The following is a 14003-nucleotide window of genomic DNA, read 5'->3' as shown; positions in this document are numbered from 1 at the left end:
ACATTTCAAAACAGCATCAAATAGGCCGATGGAATAATTAAAAACACACATTACCTTATATCTCATTTTCGGGCATGAATGAATGTAGAAACCCATGTAATAATAAGATAGATCAGGAGCTTTTTCATGGAGTTGCCTAGTGAAAGCAATTTCTCTGTTAAGGTAAAAGAAAAGGGAACAATTAATTACAAATATAGGTTTGTATATCGTATTTGTATAAAGGAAATATATTACACAGATCTATACATCTCAGGACTTATTTAAAAGACCAAACTCCTACCAAGTGAAGAATGAAAATTATAAATTCAAAAGTAAGTTTAAAAAACCAAACCAAACAAAAACCTCACAAAACCATTTCAAACAAAAAAGCCCTCATTTTTGCATTCTATCCTGCCAAGTGGCTGATCTGAAATTCAAATAGCAAGTGATTAAAGGTGCCCATTTAACAGGTTTCTTGTTAATATTCATGCACACTGGACTTCTATAGAAATCTGGCCCGTCATTGTATACAGACAGGCTAAAACTTACAGGCACACATCAGAGTATTTTTTTAAATCAACAAGTTTCAAGGAGAAGCTTCTTGTTTATTCTATTATATGTGGTCTGGCAATTCACATGCAAATATCTCCATCTGTATGCAGCAAAATCTATTTTTCACCTATCTGTCTGTTGTGCAATTTTCTCATCTAATTTAAAAGCAAAAAGCATCACAGTATTCCACAATAACTTTTCCTTTTTACAATACGGGTACTGGGCAAGTGCTGCTGTAGCAAAGATTGTCAGTGTTTCCATTATAAGGCCCATTTTAAGGCATTTTGTAACTTGGCAGTATAAATTTGCATCAGGCTGGAACTTGGATGCTAGCTCCTACTTTCAGTGCCTAATAGTACATGCGTTTGGGGAAGAATGGTCTAAAAAGCAGTTATTTAAAAATGGCTTTAACTACTAAATTAGCAATGGGAATATTAGAAAATACTGAAAAATGAAATTTAATTACAATGGAAATTAAATGCATTGCATATTTATATTTTCAACTGTAATTCTATACCAAGCTCAATGAGTACTTTACTGCAAATCAACTGAAAGAGAAAAGGGTTTAAAAGGAAAAATACCATCTTCATATCTGTAATTAAATTTTATTTCCTCCTGGACTAAATCTTGACTGTGATTTAATCCGATAAAAGCAGGATGGCGAAGGGGTATGTTCAACACCATATACTGTAGTGCTAACTTAAATTAAGAAGCAATCTAGTTGTGGTGGTTACAGAGCTCTGCATGGGCTAAAACTTAAGGTAAATTAGCCTCTTGCAGATCTCCATACTACCACACCTGGACAGAGAGGCTAACAAGGGTTACAGAAGGCCGACAGTCTACCTATGCTCTGCAAACCATATAAAGTGCATATGTAAAAGGGATGGCAGAGCCCTTTAATTACCTTTTAAAAATGAAATCAACCAATGTTACAGTTAGAAAATGATCGTGAGAATTTGGCAAACTCTGGCAAAACAGAGTACAAGTTGCTGACCGTACACTACTACTACATAGACATCAATTTTATTAGGATTTATATGCTGCCCTTCCCAACCAACGCTCAGAAAACGGCTTTCATTCTTTTGTTAAGGAAATGAATATAAAACTTTAAACCAGGATTACAATGCTATGTAAAACAGTTTTACTAGAACCTGACATATATTTTTTTCTTTCATAAAAAGAAGGGATTGAGAATACATGCTTTAGCATTCATGAATTCGGGTCATCTTCAAGAGACTGAACTTCATTCTGGGAATGGAAACAGAGAAATTCTCAGTGCATCTTGTGGTCAGTTTGTATCTTCTGATGAAAATCATTAAAAATGATACAACTTTTCAGGTAGCTTTCTTCTAACTTTCCTTGTTCTTTACTTAAATTTCTACACTCACTCGAATCTCTTTCTCCACAAGTTCTCACAATAGCATGCAGTGGAAGGGACAAGACTGCAGTGCAGTTTCGGCCTCCTCAGAGTAAAATTGGCAACAGCTTTCATGCTATCAGATTCCTTGTCTGACTTCCTAAATTCTCTCTAAACCTCTAATTTTTTTGAAGGAAGAGTAACATTAGACTGGCCCATTCTACTAGTGCTAGAATACATCTTTATTGCCTCAAAAGTAGCAGGATTTGTAAGTTGGCCTCATAGGTAGGTGAACCATGAAAACATGTTGCACTTACATAAAAGTTTAGAATTTATTATGTAGGAAATTCAAAATCATTCCAAGCATTCACAAGCTTGGCCTGTGTCTCTACTGTTTCACAGAGTAATATGATACATACAAAAAATAAGGAAAAAACCCCACACATTTGAAAATATAGCATATTGCATATGCTGAACCCCGCTGAAAGATTATTTTTATTTAGGCAAAAAAACTGGAAAAGCTAGACCAGTAAAGTAGTAAATGATTCCAAAAACAAAATGGTCACTTAGATAATATTGTGAATGTTCTTAAAAAACTGTTGTTACTAGTAACTCCAGAACTCTTTGCAATTAATCTTATGAAATTGCTGTCATTGTTAGATACTTCAGTAAATATAGAAATCAGCCACTTACTAAAAGGGATCTCTCACACACACACACACACAACCAGAACATTAGTTCAACCTGGCTCTGCAGCATCTGTATAGATCAGGTGCTTCAGCAGGGCTTTTTGGTGCTTTTATCTTAAATTAATTTAACCCAATGTGCAGAGTTCAAAGCAAAACACTGGGGTATTTTTGTTTTGGGAATTTTTTTTTACGTCTGTAACCTAGCAGCCTATAACAGGGAACCTTCTTGGGGCTGATTTAACCATGGCCCACCCATCTGTTTCTGAACTAACCGCCCACCTTCTCATCCGCCACACCTTGTTGGTAATAAATTAATAGATGTCAATTAAGGGGGAGGCTGTCCATTTTCTGCCCCATTGCCGGGGGCACTACCTGCGGCTCCATTCCTCCCCTACACCACAGCCCAAGCCTCGCAGATGGCATCTAGATATCCTCACAGTGACCGGCCCCCACACTGGGCCCCTGAATCCTACTAATTGAACCTCGCCTGTATTCCTCTCTTCCGGCAACCTATTCCACCTTCATCCACGGCAAACATGGCTACCTGAGCTGCTTCCCCCTCACAGGTGTGGTCCCCCCCCAGGATCTAGGGCTACTAGCCCTCATCCACCTCCAGGCCAGTGGGAACCCCAGGCGCTCAGCTCTTGGGCGTTCCTCGCGGCAGGCCCCTGGCCCTTTGACCCTTCCAGTCCTGGCTCCAGCATTGACCTGTCAGGGGAAATGTCAGACAAGTTCATGAGTCCATGGCTTCACACTCTTTGTTTGGGGTCCACCTTCCAGACCCTCCAAACAAAGGGTAACCCACCCAATTGTGGGGGCTAGGGGTTAAGGTGCCCCGACCTGCCTTTCACCAGGGTGGTAACTGGCCTGGCATTTCCTGGGGGTTCCCGCACCACTGGGAGCCCCACCAGGCCACCCACTCCCAGCAGAGTGCAGTTTTAAGTCATGCCCAGGACCAGGAGCCTCCTTACCATCCCCTACAGCTCCTCCCTTTCCTTCAGATGATACCAGCAGCCCTCTGGCCAGGCGATGTTGTTGCCTGACCTCCAGCAGCAGAACTGCCCTGTTTATATGGGCAGCCCCAGATTCAAAACGGCTGCCCTCATCAGCCACCTGATAGCTGCTAGCTCCAGGCACTTAAAGTGGCCGGCACAAACAGTGTCCTGTCATACAGCCATATAGTCCAATTCAGGAGTAGGGAGGTACCACAGGCACAATTAAGAGTTTTTAATCTTCATAGCCTTCCATTCCAATGGAAGCACCGAAGAAGAGAGAGAAAGCCCAAAGACAGTTCTCCCTAGGTTGTATACAGGAGGTAGAATTGAAGTGATGGCAGAAAAGGCAAAAAAGACAAAGCATTTAAAGTGTTAAAGACTGCTGTTCAAAGGGGATGTTCAAGAGAAGCCTTGGGTGCTAGACCTAAAGAAGTTAGGGGAGCTTGTTGCAAGAGTCAAAGAAAAATTCATAATTGGGAGGAAAAACCTGAGGCAGAGAAAAACAGATCCAGAAAATGGGACCTGGTTTTCTGAAGGCACAAAACAGAACACAGAAAACCATGAAGAGTGGTTAGGATTCTGAGAGAGGGAACTATGGTCAGGTGTTTATGACCTCCCACGCTCTCTCTGGTACGTGCAACTGATTTAGAAATTTATCTCCAAGGTTGGGTTTTTCCTGCTTCAACTCGCAGGTTTTCTGAATTATCCTAGAAGATGAAGCTCTTGGGAAGGATATATTTGAGCAACTTGGCTGTCTTGGAGAACCAGGGCAGACAGATAACTGGATTCCACGCACAGAAGTGGAAGCAGTGACAGTCTGACTGGAATAAACGTTTGAGAGAGGAAAAAATGAAACTCAAGACTCCTCAAATTCAGGGAGGACTTTGAAACACACTGATCAAGTGCATAGATCCAAACACAACTGCCCGGTTTACCAAGGGAGCTCAAGCAAGACTGTGACAATTAAGTTTCCATGTTAATAAAAAGCATACATACACAACTAGGAATAAAATGGATGGAATAACATTTCAGCAGCTTAATTTCCCTTAGTCCCAACATGGACATTTTTTTTTCTAATAAGGTGTCATATATACATAGATGGAAATTAATCAAGATGGTTGAGACCTTCCAAATCTTACTCTATTGAGTAGTACCGCAGTCTATGATCCCAGGAACACCAAAACTAGGGTGACAGCAAAAGGTTAAAAATGCACTGGATTTTTCTGACAGTTTATCAAGTCTGATAAAGCAAATTTAGCGATCAGAGACTTGCAAGGCAGACCATACAAGGAGGGGCTGAGACTTGGGTCTCTTCAGCCTAAAAAAAGAGAAGGCTGAGAGGGGACTTGGTAGCAGCCTACCACTACATCAGGGGAATTCATTAAGAGCACAGTGAACAACTGTTCACCAGGCCACCCTTGGGGAAAACCAGGAGTAATGGCCACAAACTCCTGGAAGACCACTTCAGGCTCAACTCTAGGAAAAACATCTTCACAGTCAGGGTGTACAGACTGTGGAACAGACTTTCCCTAGAAGTGGTGCAATCACCTACCCTGGAAATCTTCAAGAGGAGACTGGACTGTCACCTTACTGGGGTCACCTGACCCCAGTTGTCTTTCCTGCCTCGTGCATGGAGGCTGGACCTGATGATCTTGCAAGGTCCCTTCCAGCCCCTTACATCTATGAATCTAAGAAGCAGAGGTAAAGGGACTAAATGAGAGACTGAGCAGGATTAGCTATAGCCAGGCATGAACTGAAAGCTGGATACTGATGAATAGATGCAACGCACCCCACCACAAATTTTAGTTTGGATGGAAAGAACAGTCATCAATATAAAGATGACAGTTAAAGCCATGTTTTGAATGACATCACCTGCAGATAGCATGATATATGGAGAAAGAGAAAAAGAAAAAGAGCCCCTTGTGACCCTTCTCTGCAAAGCTGGGAACGATTACATTTCAACTTGATGGTGTTCACTTAAACATTTAAGCATAATTCTCAGGTAAGTGCTTGCCTTGATCCTGCCAATACTCGCATGCCTACTTAACTGAATTGTAGCTAAAACTGCTCTAATGTTTAGGAGATGGAGTTAATGGAATTACTTGTGCACTGAGAGTAAAGTATATGCATAAGACTTTGAATGATTAGGGCCTTGCTGTTCAAGCATAAAATTACCTATATTAAATAAACTGCAGTAGTCAATACACGTGACCTTGGTCTAATTTTAAATCAACATTTTTCTTGTCTCCTTTTCTTAAAGAAGTATCTTGATGAAGTGTGACAAATTAATTAGAACTCATATCCTTTAAAATATTTAACTCCTATTTTAATTTAATTAATTTTTAATGTCCTAACTAGAAAAAAATCAATCTGTGAAGAACTGTTCATTTTGTAACTTGTCTTTTTTCAATTTCTCATATGTCAACTTTTTAAAATTGGTTTTAGGTTATTACTTATTAAACATTAGTGATAGAGTTCTGAAGAGATGTACTGCCTTTCTTAAATTCTGATGCAGAAAGTTTAAAATGGGTTAAACGCTGTTTGTATAACTATATAAATACCTACACAAATGCATTGTTTTTTGAAAGCTGGAGTTGCATTTTAAAACTTATTAATAGCAATAATATGGCTGAAAAAATGTGATAAAACAAAGAAAAATGAAAATCTACAAAAGAATGCTTAAGTTTTTCTTTGTATCCAGATGTTAGAACTGGTAGCAATATGTATCAAAACTGTACTCATTTAGTAGTTCTGGAGTGGAGTGGATGTAGGGAAGCAAACACCAAAATCAATTAGACGACCTGATGAGTAAGGGCAGAATCTAATCTAGGTGTGGGCACAAAATACAGCCTGCAGGCTGGATTTGGCCCACCAAGCTATTTCATCCAGCCTGCAAGGCTCCTCCATAAGCTGGAAGAATTGTCATGGGCCCTAGCCCTTGGCTGCCCCTCAGAAAGCCAGTGCCTCCATGCAGGAGGTGCAGCTCTGGTTGTTAAGCAACCAACACCCCCCCCAGCCTAGCCTGACCTGTCCCCAGCCCCACGGCAGGGGGTGGTGGAGATGAAAAGCATCCACTTGGCAGAGGTTTTTGCCTGGCTGCCCTGTGGATGCTTCCCAGCCCTCCCTCCCTGAACAGTGGAAATTGAGGTAAGACCCCCCTGGGATGGGGGTCAGGGACTCCCACTGTGGGAAAGGGGGCTGGGAGTGACAGTAATCATGTGCTATGGAGCCAGGACAGGCAAGCCCCACATGCTGCAGGACCTGCACACTATGGGGCTGAGCTAGACTGCTCCCACTCACTGCCACATGCGGCTGGGAACTTTCAAGGGGTGTGCAGGAGCTGTGTACTACGGGGCCAGGTGGTGCTGGCCCCACATGCTGCTGCCACTTGTGGCCAGGGACTAGGGTGGAACCGCAGAAGCTGTGTGCTATGCAGCCGGGTGCGGCCGGCCCCGCACGCTGCCACCATGTGCAGCTGGGGACTTGGGTGGGAGTGCAGAGGCTGCACACTATGCGACTGGGCAGGGCTGGCCCCACTCGCTGACACAACATGCAGCTCCAGGGCTGCGCACAGTCTGGGGACTCCGAGGACCACCCCCCCAAACCCTCCCACACACTCCACCCTGCACTATACTTCTACATTCTCTCCCACCCCCCACTATACTCTCACACACACCCGAACCCTCCCACACAAACACTCCCACACCCCAACCACTTCCCCACCTACACCTACACGCAGCCCCCAACCACATACCCCATTACCCGTCCACACACAATATACAAAAGTGAGACTATTTTGAGCTATTATGCAAATCACCATTATATACATTGTGCAAACACACATAAACCAGGAGAAAAATATTTTTTGAAATAAAATTAAAATATGTTGTAGTAGATGTTTGATTTTTTAGTATATGATTTGTTTTTTTCCAGTTCCAAGATGGCAACATCCCTCCTCCAAAAGAAGTACTTCTGGCACCAGGGTAGGGACTTCAGGTGGCAAAGGTCATGGGCTAGGGGCGGGACTTCCAGTCCCAAGATGGCAATTGGGGAGGCACCTGTCAAGGGGCAGGGCCCTTGAAAGCTCACCAATGCTCGTTAAGCATCTCTCCAGCCAAAATAATTACACACCCCTGATGTAATCTATTGCTGACCTAAAGTTTATTTAAACATAGGCACTTAATTAAAACTGGGTCTTGCTCTCTAAGTAAAAAGAGGGAGCAAAAAAAATGTTTTAATTAAATACCCCTGCCTCCTCCCTCCCCCCCAATCTAAATTTAATTCTGTATTTTCAATCTACATAGTAGCTTGAATCCTAAGAGACAATGCTGAAAAAGTGCAGAGCCCAACCTAAATTTCAACTAGCTACTGTCAAGATTTTGCTCTAATAGAAATTTCTCCATCATCACAATTAAACAAACACTTTCTTAATGTTTCCACTATAAGATTTCATTTCAGATAAAGAACAAAAGCTCATATTTCAGAATAAATATAAACCACTATTATAGCTAACTGAAGGCCAAAAGTATCCTCTTACCTTAATGCAGAGTAGACTCCCAGAGACAGGAAAGAATAGTCAGGATCATAGTACAGGTACACAGAGGACACACAGTATGGAAGAATGTCAATTACTCCCACAGCAATTATCTTCCCATCTAGCCAATACTGCTGATGAAAAGAACCATAACCACAATCAGGTCCATTAGTAGGGTTCTCTGCCTAAGGAAAACCAAAAATAGGGATAAATATCAATTAAACCAATTATCAGTGAAAAGAACTAAAAAGCCTATTACAGAACAATGAACACTGGATTTTTGTTTTGTTCTACACTTGATGAACACTGAAATTAACAAGGTTTTACATTTCAATGCATTACACAGGTTCTAATAGGAGGTTTACACTTTATTGTCAGAAAGACCGATACACTGTTCAGTTATATCTTTTGTTTTTTAAAAGTCACATACTTTCTGCATATTATCTTACACTTTATTATAATAAACTTGGGACCATTTCACCTTCAGCAAGACAGACAACAGCCCATTAGGGATGTGAAACGTTAAACAATTAATTGATCAAGGTTAAACATTTAACCGATAAGTGCAGCGATAACCAGTTAGTTTACCAGTTATCCTTTACCTTGCGGCTGGGTGCAGTCTGGCAGGGAAGAAGGGGAAGGGGGGTGGAGAGGGAAGCCCTGTGGTGCAGGGCAGGTAGGAGGGAGGGAGGAGTGAGAAGGAAGAAAAAAGGGAGGGTGAGGGGAAATTTGCACCAGAAATGCGCAGCGTGGCGACTTCTTGAATCTTGGAGTTTCCCCTACATTCCCTCCTACTGCTGATAGGTGGAGGGGTCCCATCACCCACTGCTTGTGCCCGATGGCCAGGAGGTGAAAACTGTAGCCTATTTAAAACTGGTTTTCACTTCCAGGCCATAAGGCACAGGTGATGAAAGGCAAGTAATGAGGCTCCTCTGCCAATCAGCAGCAGGGGGCCACACAGGGAAATCTCCAAAATTAAAGCTGCTGCTTCGCCATTCTCTTCCCCTGGAAGTCTCAGAGCTCTCTACTCCTTGCCTAAGAGCAAAACAGCAAGCAACCAAATGACTCATCAATTAAAGAAATTAGCTGCTTCTTCACATGTGCTCCCTTCCCTCCCAGGGCAGGGCTTCACTGGGCTGTGCTGTCTGGCTGGGCTTGCCTCCTCCTTGCCTCCCTACAGTCAAAGGGGCCCCAGAAGCCCAGAGCTGCTCCCAGCAACAGCTATCCAAGCTGCTGTGATATCCATTAATCATTTAACCAGGAGGTGAAACAATTTTTTTTTTTTTTTTAAACATTTACATGCCTACTGCCTGCTCCTCAACTACACGGTTGGTCCAATAAAAGAGATCATCAAAACACAGCTTTATTTCTCACATGATCAGGACCTCTTTTGCAAGCTTATATAGAATTAAGGTAAAGCTAACAATTCCCCTAGCTCTAGTGGTCTGTGACAACCTAATGCAGTTTCTCAACTATACCACTCAGGGAGACTAAGCAGGCTGGAAGAGGGGGGAGACTAGGAGTAGCTCTTTTTTAATTTGTTGAGTTCACCAAGTTTCCCTTTAGTCTATACCCAGTATTTATACATGGCTTACTTGAATAAGATTAGCTGCATGTTTTATTCAGATTTCTTTGTTTCACTGAGACTTTGGGAACTAAACTGAAACAGTTTTTCTATAGACTTGGGAAGCATTAATTAGATGGGAATTATGTCCCAGTGAAAATTAATTTTCTGGAAGGGAGGATTTCTTAGCTCCTTCCCTCACCATCTTTGAATACTGCTTATTACAAGGGATTCTGATTTTCCCTGATAAAAACAAAGTTGCAAATTCTCTGATAAAACACCCCCAAATCCATTACTGAAATGAAAGACACCCCACCACAGCCCTTCTAGCCCTGCTGGTGCTCCTCACTCCCTCCCCACAGCCCTGCTGGTGCCCCTCCCTCCCCACTCTGCCAGAGCTATGGGGCCAGGGACCCGGGTCCACGGCCCCTGCCCCGGCAGAAGGCAACAGCTGCTGCAGCAGAGCAGAGCACGGAGCCTGGCTCCCCCCTACTGTGGGCTTGGGCAGATGGGGCACTCCCAGGGGCAGGGGTGACCCATGCCCCCCAGATCTGTGTGGGGTGGTGGGCGGAGTGGGTCCACACTGCAGACTCAGGCTCCTGCCCTCCCACATGGCTTCTGCAGCCTGCTGGTGTGACCCGGCGCTGCCACCCCCACGTACACAGGGGACATGTTGCCAGGACAGCGTGGAGCTGGCAGCAGCAAGTAGCTTTCCTGCATGGCTGCACTCTGCCCTGCCATACTGGGTCACAGCCACCAGGCTGTGGAGGGCAGTAGGGTGGGAGCCCGAGCCTGAGCCCAAAGCGCACAACCCCCTGCCCTGCCCCACACGCAGATCTCCCCTGCCCCACAGGGGTGCACGCAGTGGCACGAAGCCAGCCCCCGCAGGCCCTGGACAAGGTGCTTGCGGCCCCCTCCTACTCCGTGGGGGCGCTGCGGTTGCACATTGTGGCCTCAGGCCCCAAGTTCCACACACTGCCTGGAAGGGCAGCAGCCCCAGCCCTGCCCAACTCCCTCCGTGTGGGGGCCTCCTTCCCCCACCTGCCGCCACTTACTTACAGAAGCTACTCTCCAGGCTGCCTTGGCAGCCATGGACATGGCACCCCTTGCCTGACCACCCTCCCCTCCACTCCTGAAACTGCCAGCCTGCAGAAGGGTCATTGCAAAGCTCTAAAATCTGTGGGTTTCTCTGGTAAAATGAGAAATCCGCGTTTGCCTCTGGTAAAAGATAAAATCTGCGGTTTACTCTGTTTTTCCATGCGAAATGGAAAACCCAGATCCCAGCGTATCATCATCCTGTTTTCTTTTCACCTTGGTTTATGGTTTTCACTGGCAAGGCCACTTTCTTTTCACATCTTATGTAAGAAACTTAATAGAACTATTACTATTATAAGAGATTACATGCAGTGCATTGAGTTAAATCAATCACACCTACTAACATTTTTAAGCTAAAGTTATGAGGTAGTATATTTTATATAATCTATTTGTAAGGCCTTCTTATATAAAAGATATCCTTTCGAGCCCTTTGCTCTGTTTAGCTGAAGGGTGATCGCAGTCACTCAGAAACAGGCTTTAAGTTCCAATTCAGCCATACTTCTGCAGTTTGACCCGGTCCTTTGAAAATTGCCAAGGTGAGCAACAAGAGTGCTGTGCACTGGACAGACACAGTGCTTTCCAAGACTCGTATACTGAATCATTTAAGTAACTTTTAGATGTCACTATCATCTTCCTCAATACATTACTCCAGGAATAAAAGTCCAGATAGCTTAAATGAATTTGTGTTGTCCCCATACTAAAGTACTACTTTATTTAGCATCTAAAACTTTTGGTTTAAAAACAAACCAAAAAAAAATCCCTGCAGGAGTTGACTACATTTTCAGCATAAAGGAAGATTATAACATATATTTTATATTTCATCTGCCTATGCAAATCCTTGTAACTAGGCTCAAGCTATGGAGATTTGAATGGGACAAACTCAATCCCCTTTGAATGCAATTAGATATGCACCTCTCCCTTCTACTGCACCTTCAAAAGAAAAAAAAAGCCTTACATTTTTTTTTAAAAAAAATCTACTTTTCAAGCGGACAGTTCACACACTTTTTTCTATGAAGTGTTTCCATCTTTTTGGAAGGTGTACATCAAAACTACAATGCAGGGAACACGATAAACCAGGAGTGTATGAATTTGAGTAGCCGAATACTGACTTCATATGTACATTTTTTAAAAATGAAAATAGGTAGTTTACAGAAAAACAAGAAAAATCAGTATTACATAAAATTACAAATACAGTCACCTGTTTTCCACAGCCATATATCTGTAGATAACTATTAATTTAAATAAATCTGGGATAAACACAATATAAAACAGACCATAACATCCTAATTGAGCCCAGGGAGGGGGTGGGAGGCATTAGCTCTGGGTGCTGATATATGTATCTTGGGAACTTGGGGCACTGACATGAGCCTTGGGGAGCAGGGGGGGAGGGAAGGGGAAGGAGCAAAAGTACTGCAATTGGTGGCTGGCCACAGGCACACTGCTGCCCAAGGCACAGAAATGCCCAGGCTCTGCCTCTGTTTAGGTACATGCTCATTAATGAGAGAACCACAGGCTCTCTTTTCATTGTACGTTATTAACCTTGTGCTCCAGCAGTCTCTAAGGGATTTCCAAATTTTCATTCTTCTACGAAAAGGGAGCGCACATTTTCATCCTACTCCATTCCATTCTTGATTCCTATTCCAAGAGGTTCACTATGTAACCACAGATATCCTATTTCACAGTTTACTCACCGTTAATACTATTATAAGCCTTTTCTCAGACAGAAAAGAGCTTCACATTTATGCTGAAAGGCTTCATGCTTATGTTCACTTTGAATGACTCAGTGACTTTCACTTCAGAATCCCAACCATATTTGTTGCAGCACTATAGGGATATGGCAGGTAGGATCTGCTATACAGCAAGGCTATCCAACATGCAGGCCACAAGAGGTCAAGTTGCTGCCCCTAGGCTCCCTCCAGCTGTTGTTTCCCCATCATTGTAGCTGCAACAGGAGGATCTCCCAGCTTCTCCTCTTTCCTTCCACCTCCGCTCCCTGCTCACACCCCTGTGGACAGAGCAGAGCAGTGTAGCACAGCACAGGGAGCAGAGAGGGAGCCTGGAGCATGTAGCACAAGGATGTGGTGCCTCATGGGAGGGAGGGCACACCCGTGAGGGTACATGATGCAGCAGCAAAGGTAGGAGGGTTGCTGCATACAGCATGGGGTTCGGAGAGGGATGGGAGGGAGGCCCCTGTTGGTGTGACCTGCAGGGTGTGAAGTCTCTGCCACTCAGAAAGCCCTGAACTATAGGAACATTATGGAATTTATTTCTGCTTTGGCTTCTTGGTTTACTTATATGGGCAGTTATGATGCATCTGTATTGGGTAAAGTATCTGAAGGCGCCGACTGGTTCTTCAAATCATAAATAAAATAATCTCCTAATTTAAAATTTATTACACAATCACCTTCGGCATACCATTTTCTTTACCATCTAGTTCACTTTAATCCTGAATTCCACAGGGCTCAACTTAATTATCCATCTAGTCATGTTTTTCACTGTACAGCCAGATCTTCAGAAAGAGCTGCTTCTCACTCAATAAATCTGATGGTATTGCCTACTTCTGCCAACTGTTTCAAATTACAGCAACAAAAGGTGGGTTTAATCAAATATTTTGATACAGTAGCCTAGTCTGAAGAGATGATGGGCAGTAAAACTTATTCTAATTGTTACCATATGTCTCAAAAGAAATCAATCACCTGAGCAAAATCACTTCATCTAAGTTATCTGAACACCAAGTACAAAGATAAAGACCATGTAAGTAATGTTTACAGTCTAAGCATTTATATAGCACAAAATTAAGTACTTAGCTACAGACATTTCAAATTAAACCCACTGAATCAGTACTTGGAGAGCTAAGACAGGAGTACATTAGCAAAGATAATTTTCTCTCATTTAGAAAAGTTACCCTGCATTCAGAAAAGTCCTACATCTGTATTTTCAAAATATGCCCCCATTTTCAGAAAAAAGTCACATAAAATAACCCATGCCTTTTAATGACCCAATTTCAAGGTTCGGAGACCTAAAACCAAATTACCTCAAATGTTTCTCTTTGCACAGATTTCACCAATTATTTTTTTAACTAATACCTGCCATGTGGCATTACTAAAACCAGCGCTCCCCCTGAACCCTTCACTAACAAGGATGTGGGGACAGCTGCCCATGCAGCCACAGCTCCTGCCAGCAGGTCTCATCCTGTCTGGCAGCTGGGCATGCAGGATGTATGCTAGGGGGGATGTGG

At 43.2% G+C, this 14003-nt stretch overlaps 1 protein-coding gene across 1 annotated transcript in view; it reads right to left on the bottom strand.

The window, feature by feature from the left end:
- ATE1 (arginyltransferase 1) overlaps positions 1-14003 on the bottom strand; it is a 160611-nt gene that overhangs the window by 91527 nt on the left and 55081 nt on the right. The window contains exons 10-11 of the mRNA XM_019555462.1: positions 8110-8291; positions 55-154 (exon numbers count right to left, since the gene is read on the bottom strand). Coding sequence (XP_019411007.1) covers positions 55-154; positions 8110-8291 — 282 coding nt within the window. The remainder of the gene's footprint in view (positions 1-54; positions 155-8109; positions 8292-14003) is intronic.

This window comes from Crocodylus porosus, unplaced genomic scaffold (genome assembly GCF_001723895.1).
Source record: "Crocodylus porosus isolate Cpor-Errol unplaced genomic scaffold, CroPor_comp1, whole genome shotgun sequence".
NCBI lineage: Eukaryota > Metazoa > Chordata > Crocodylia > Crocodylidae > Crocodylus > Crocodylus porosus.
Note: the sequence above shows the minus strand (reverse complement) of the source record. Positions and strands in the feature narration are given on the sequence as shown.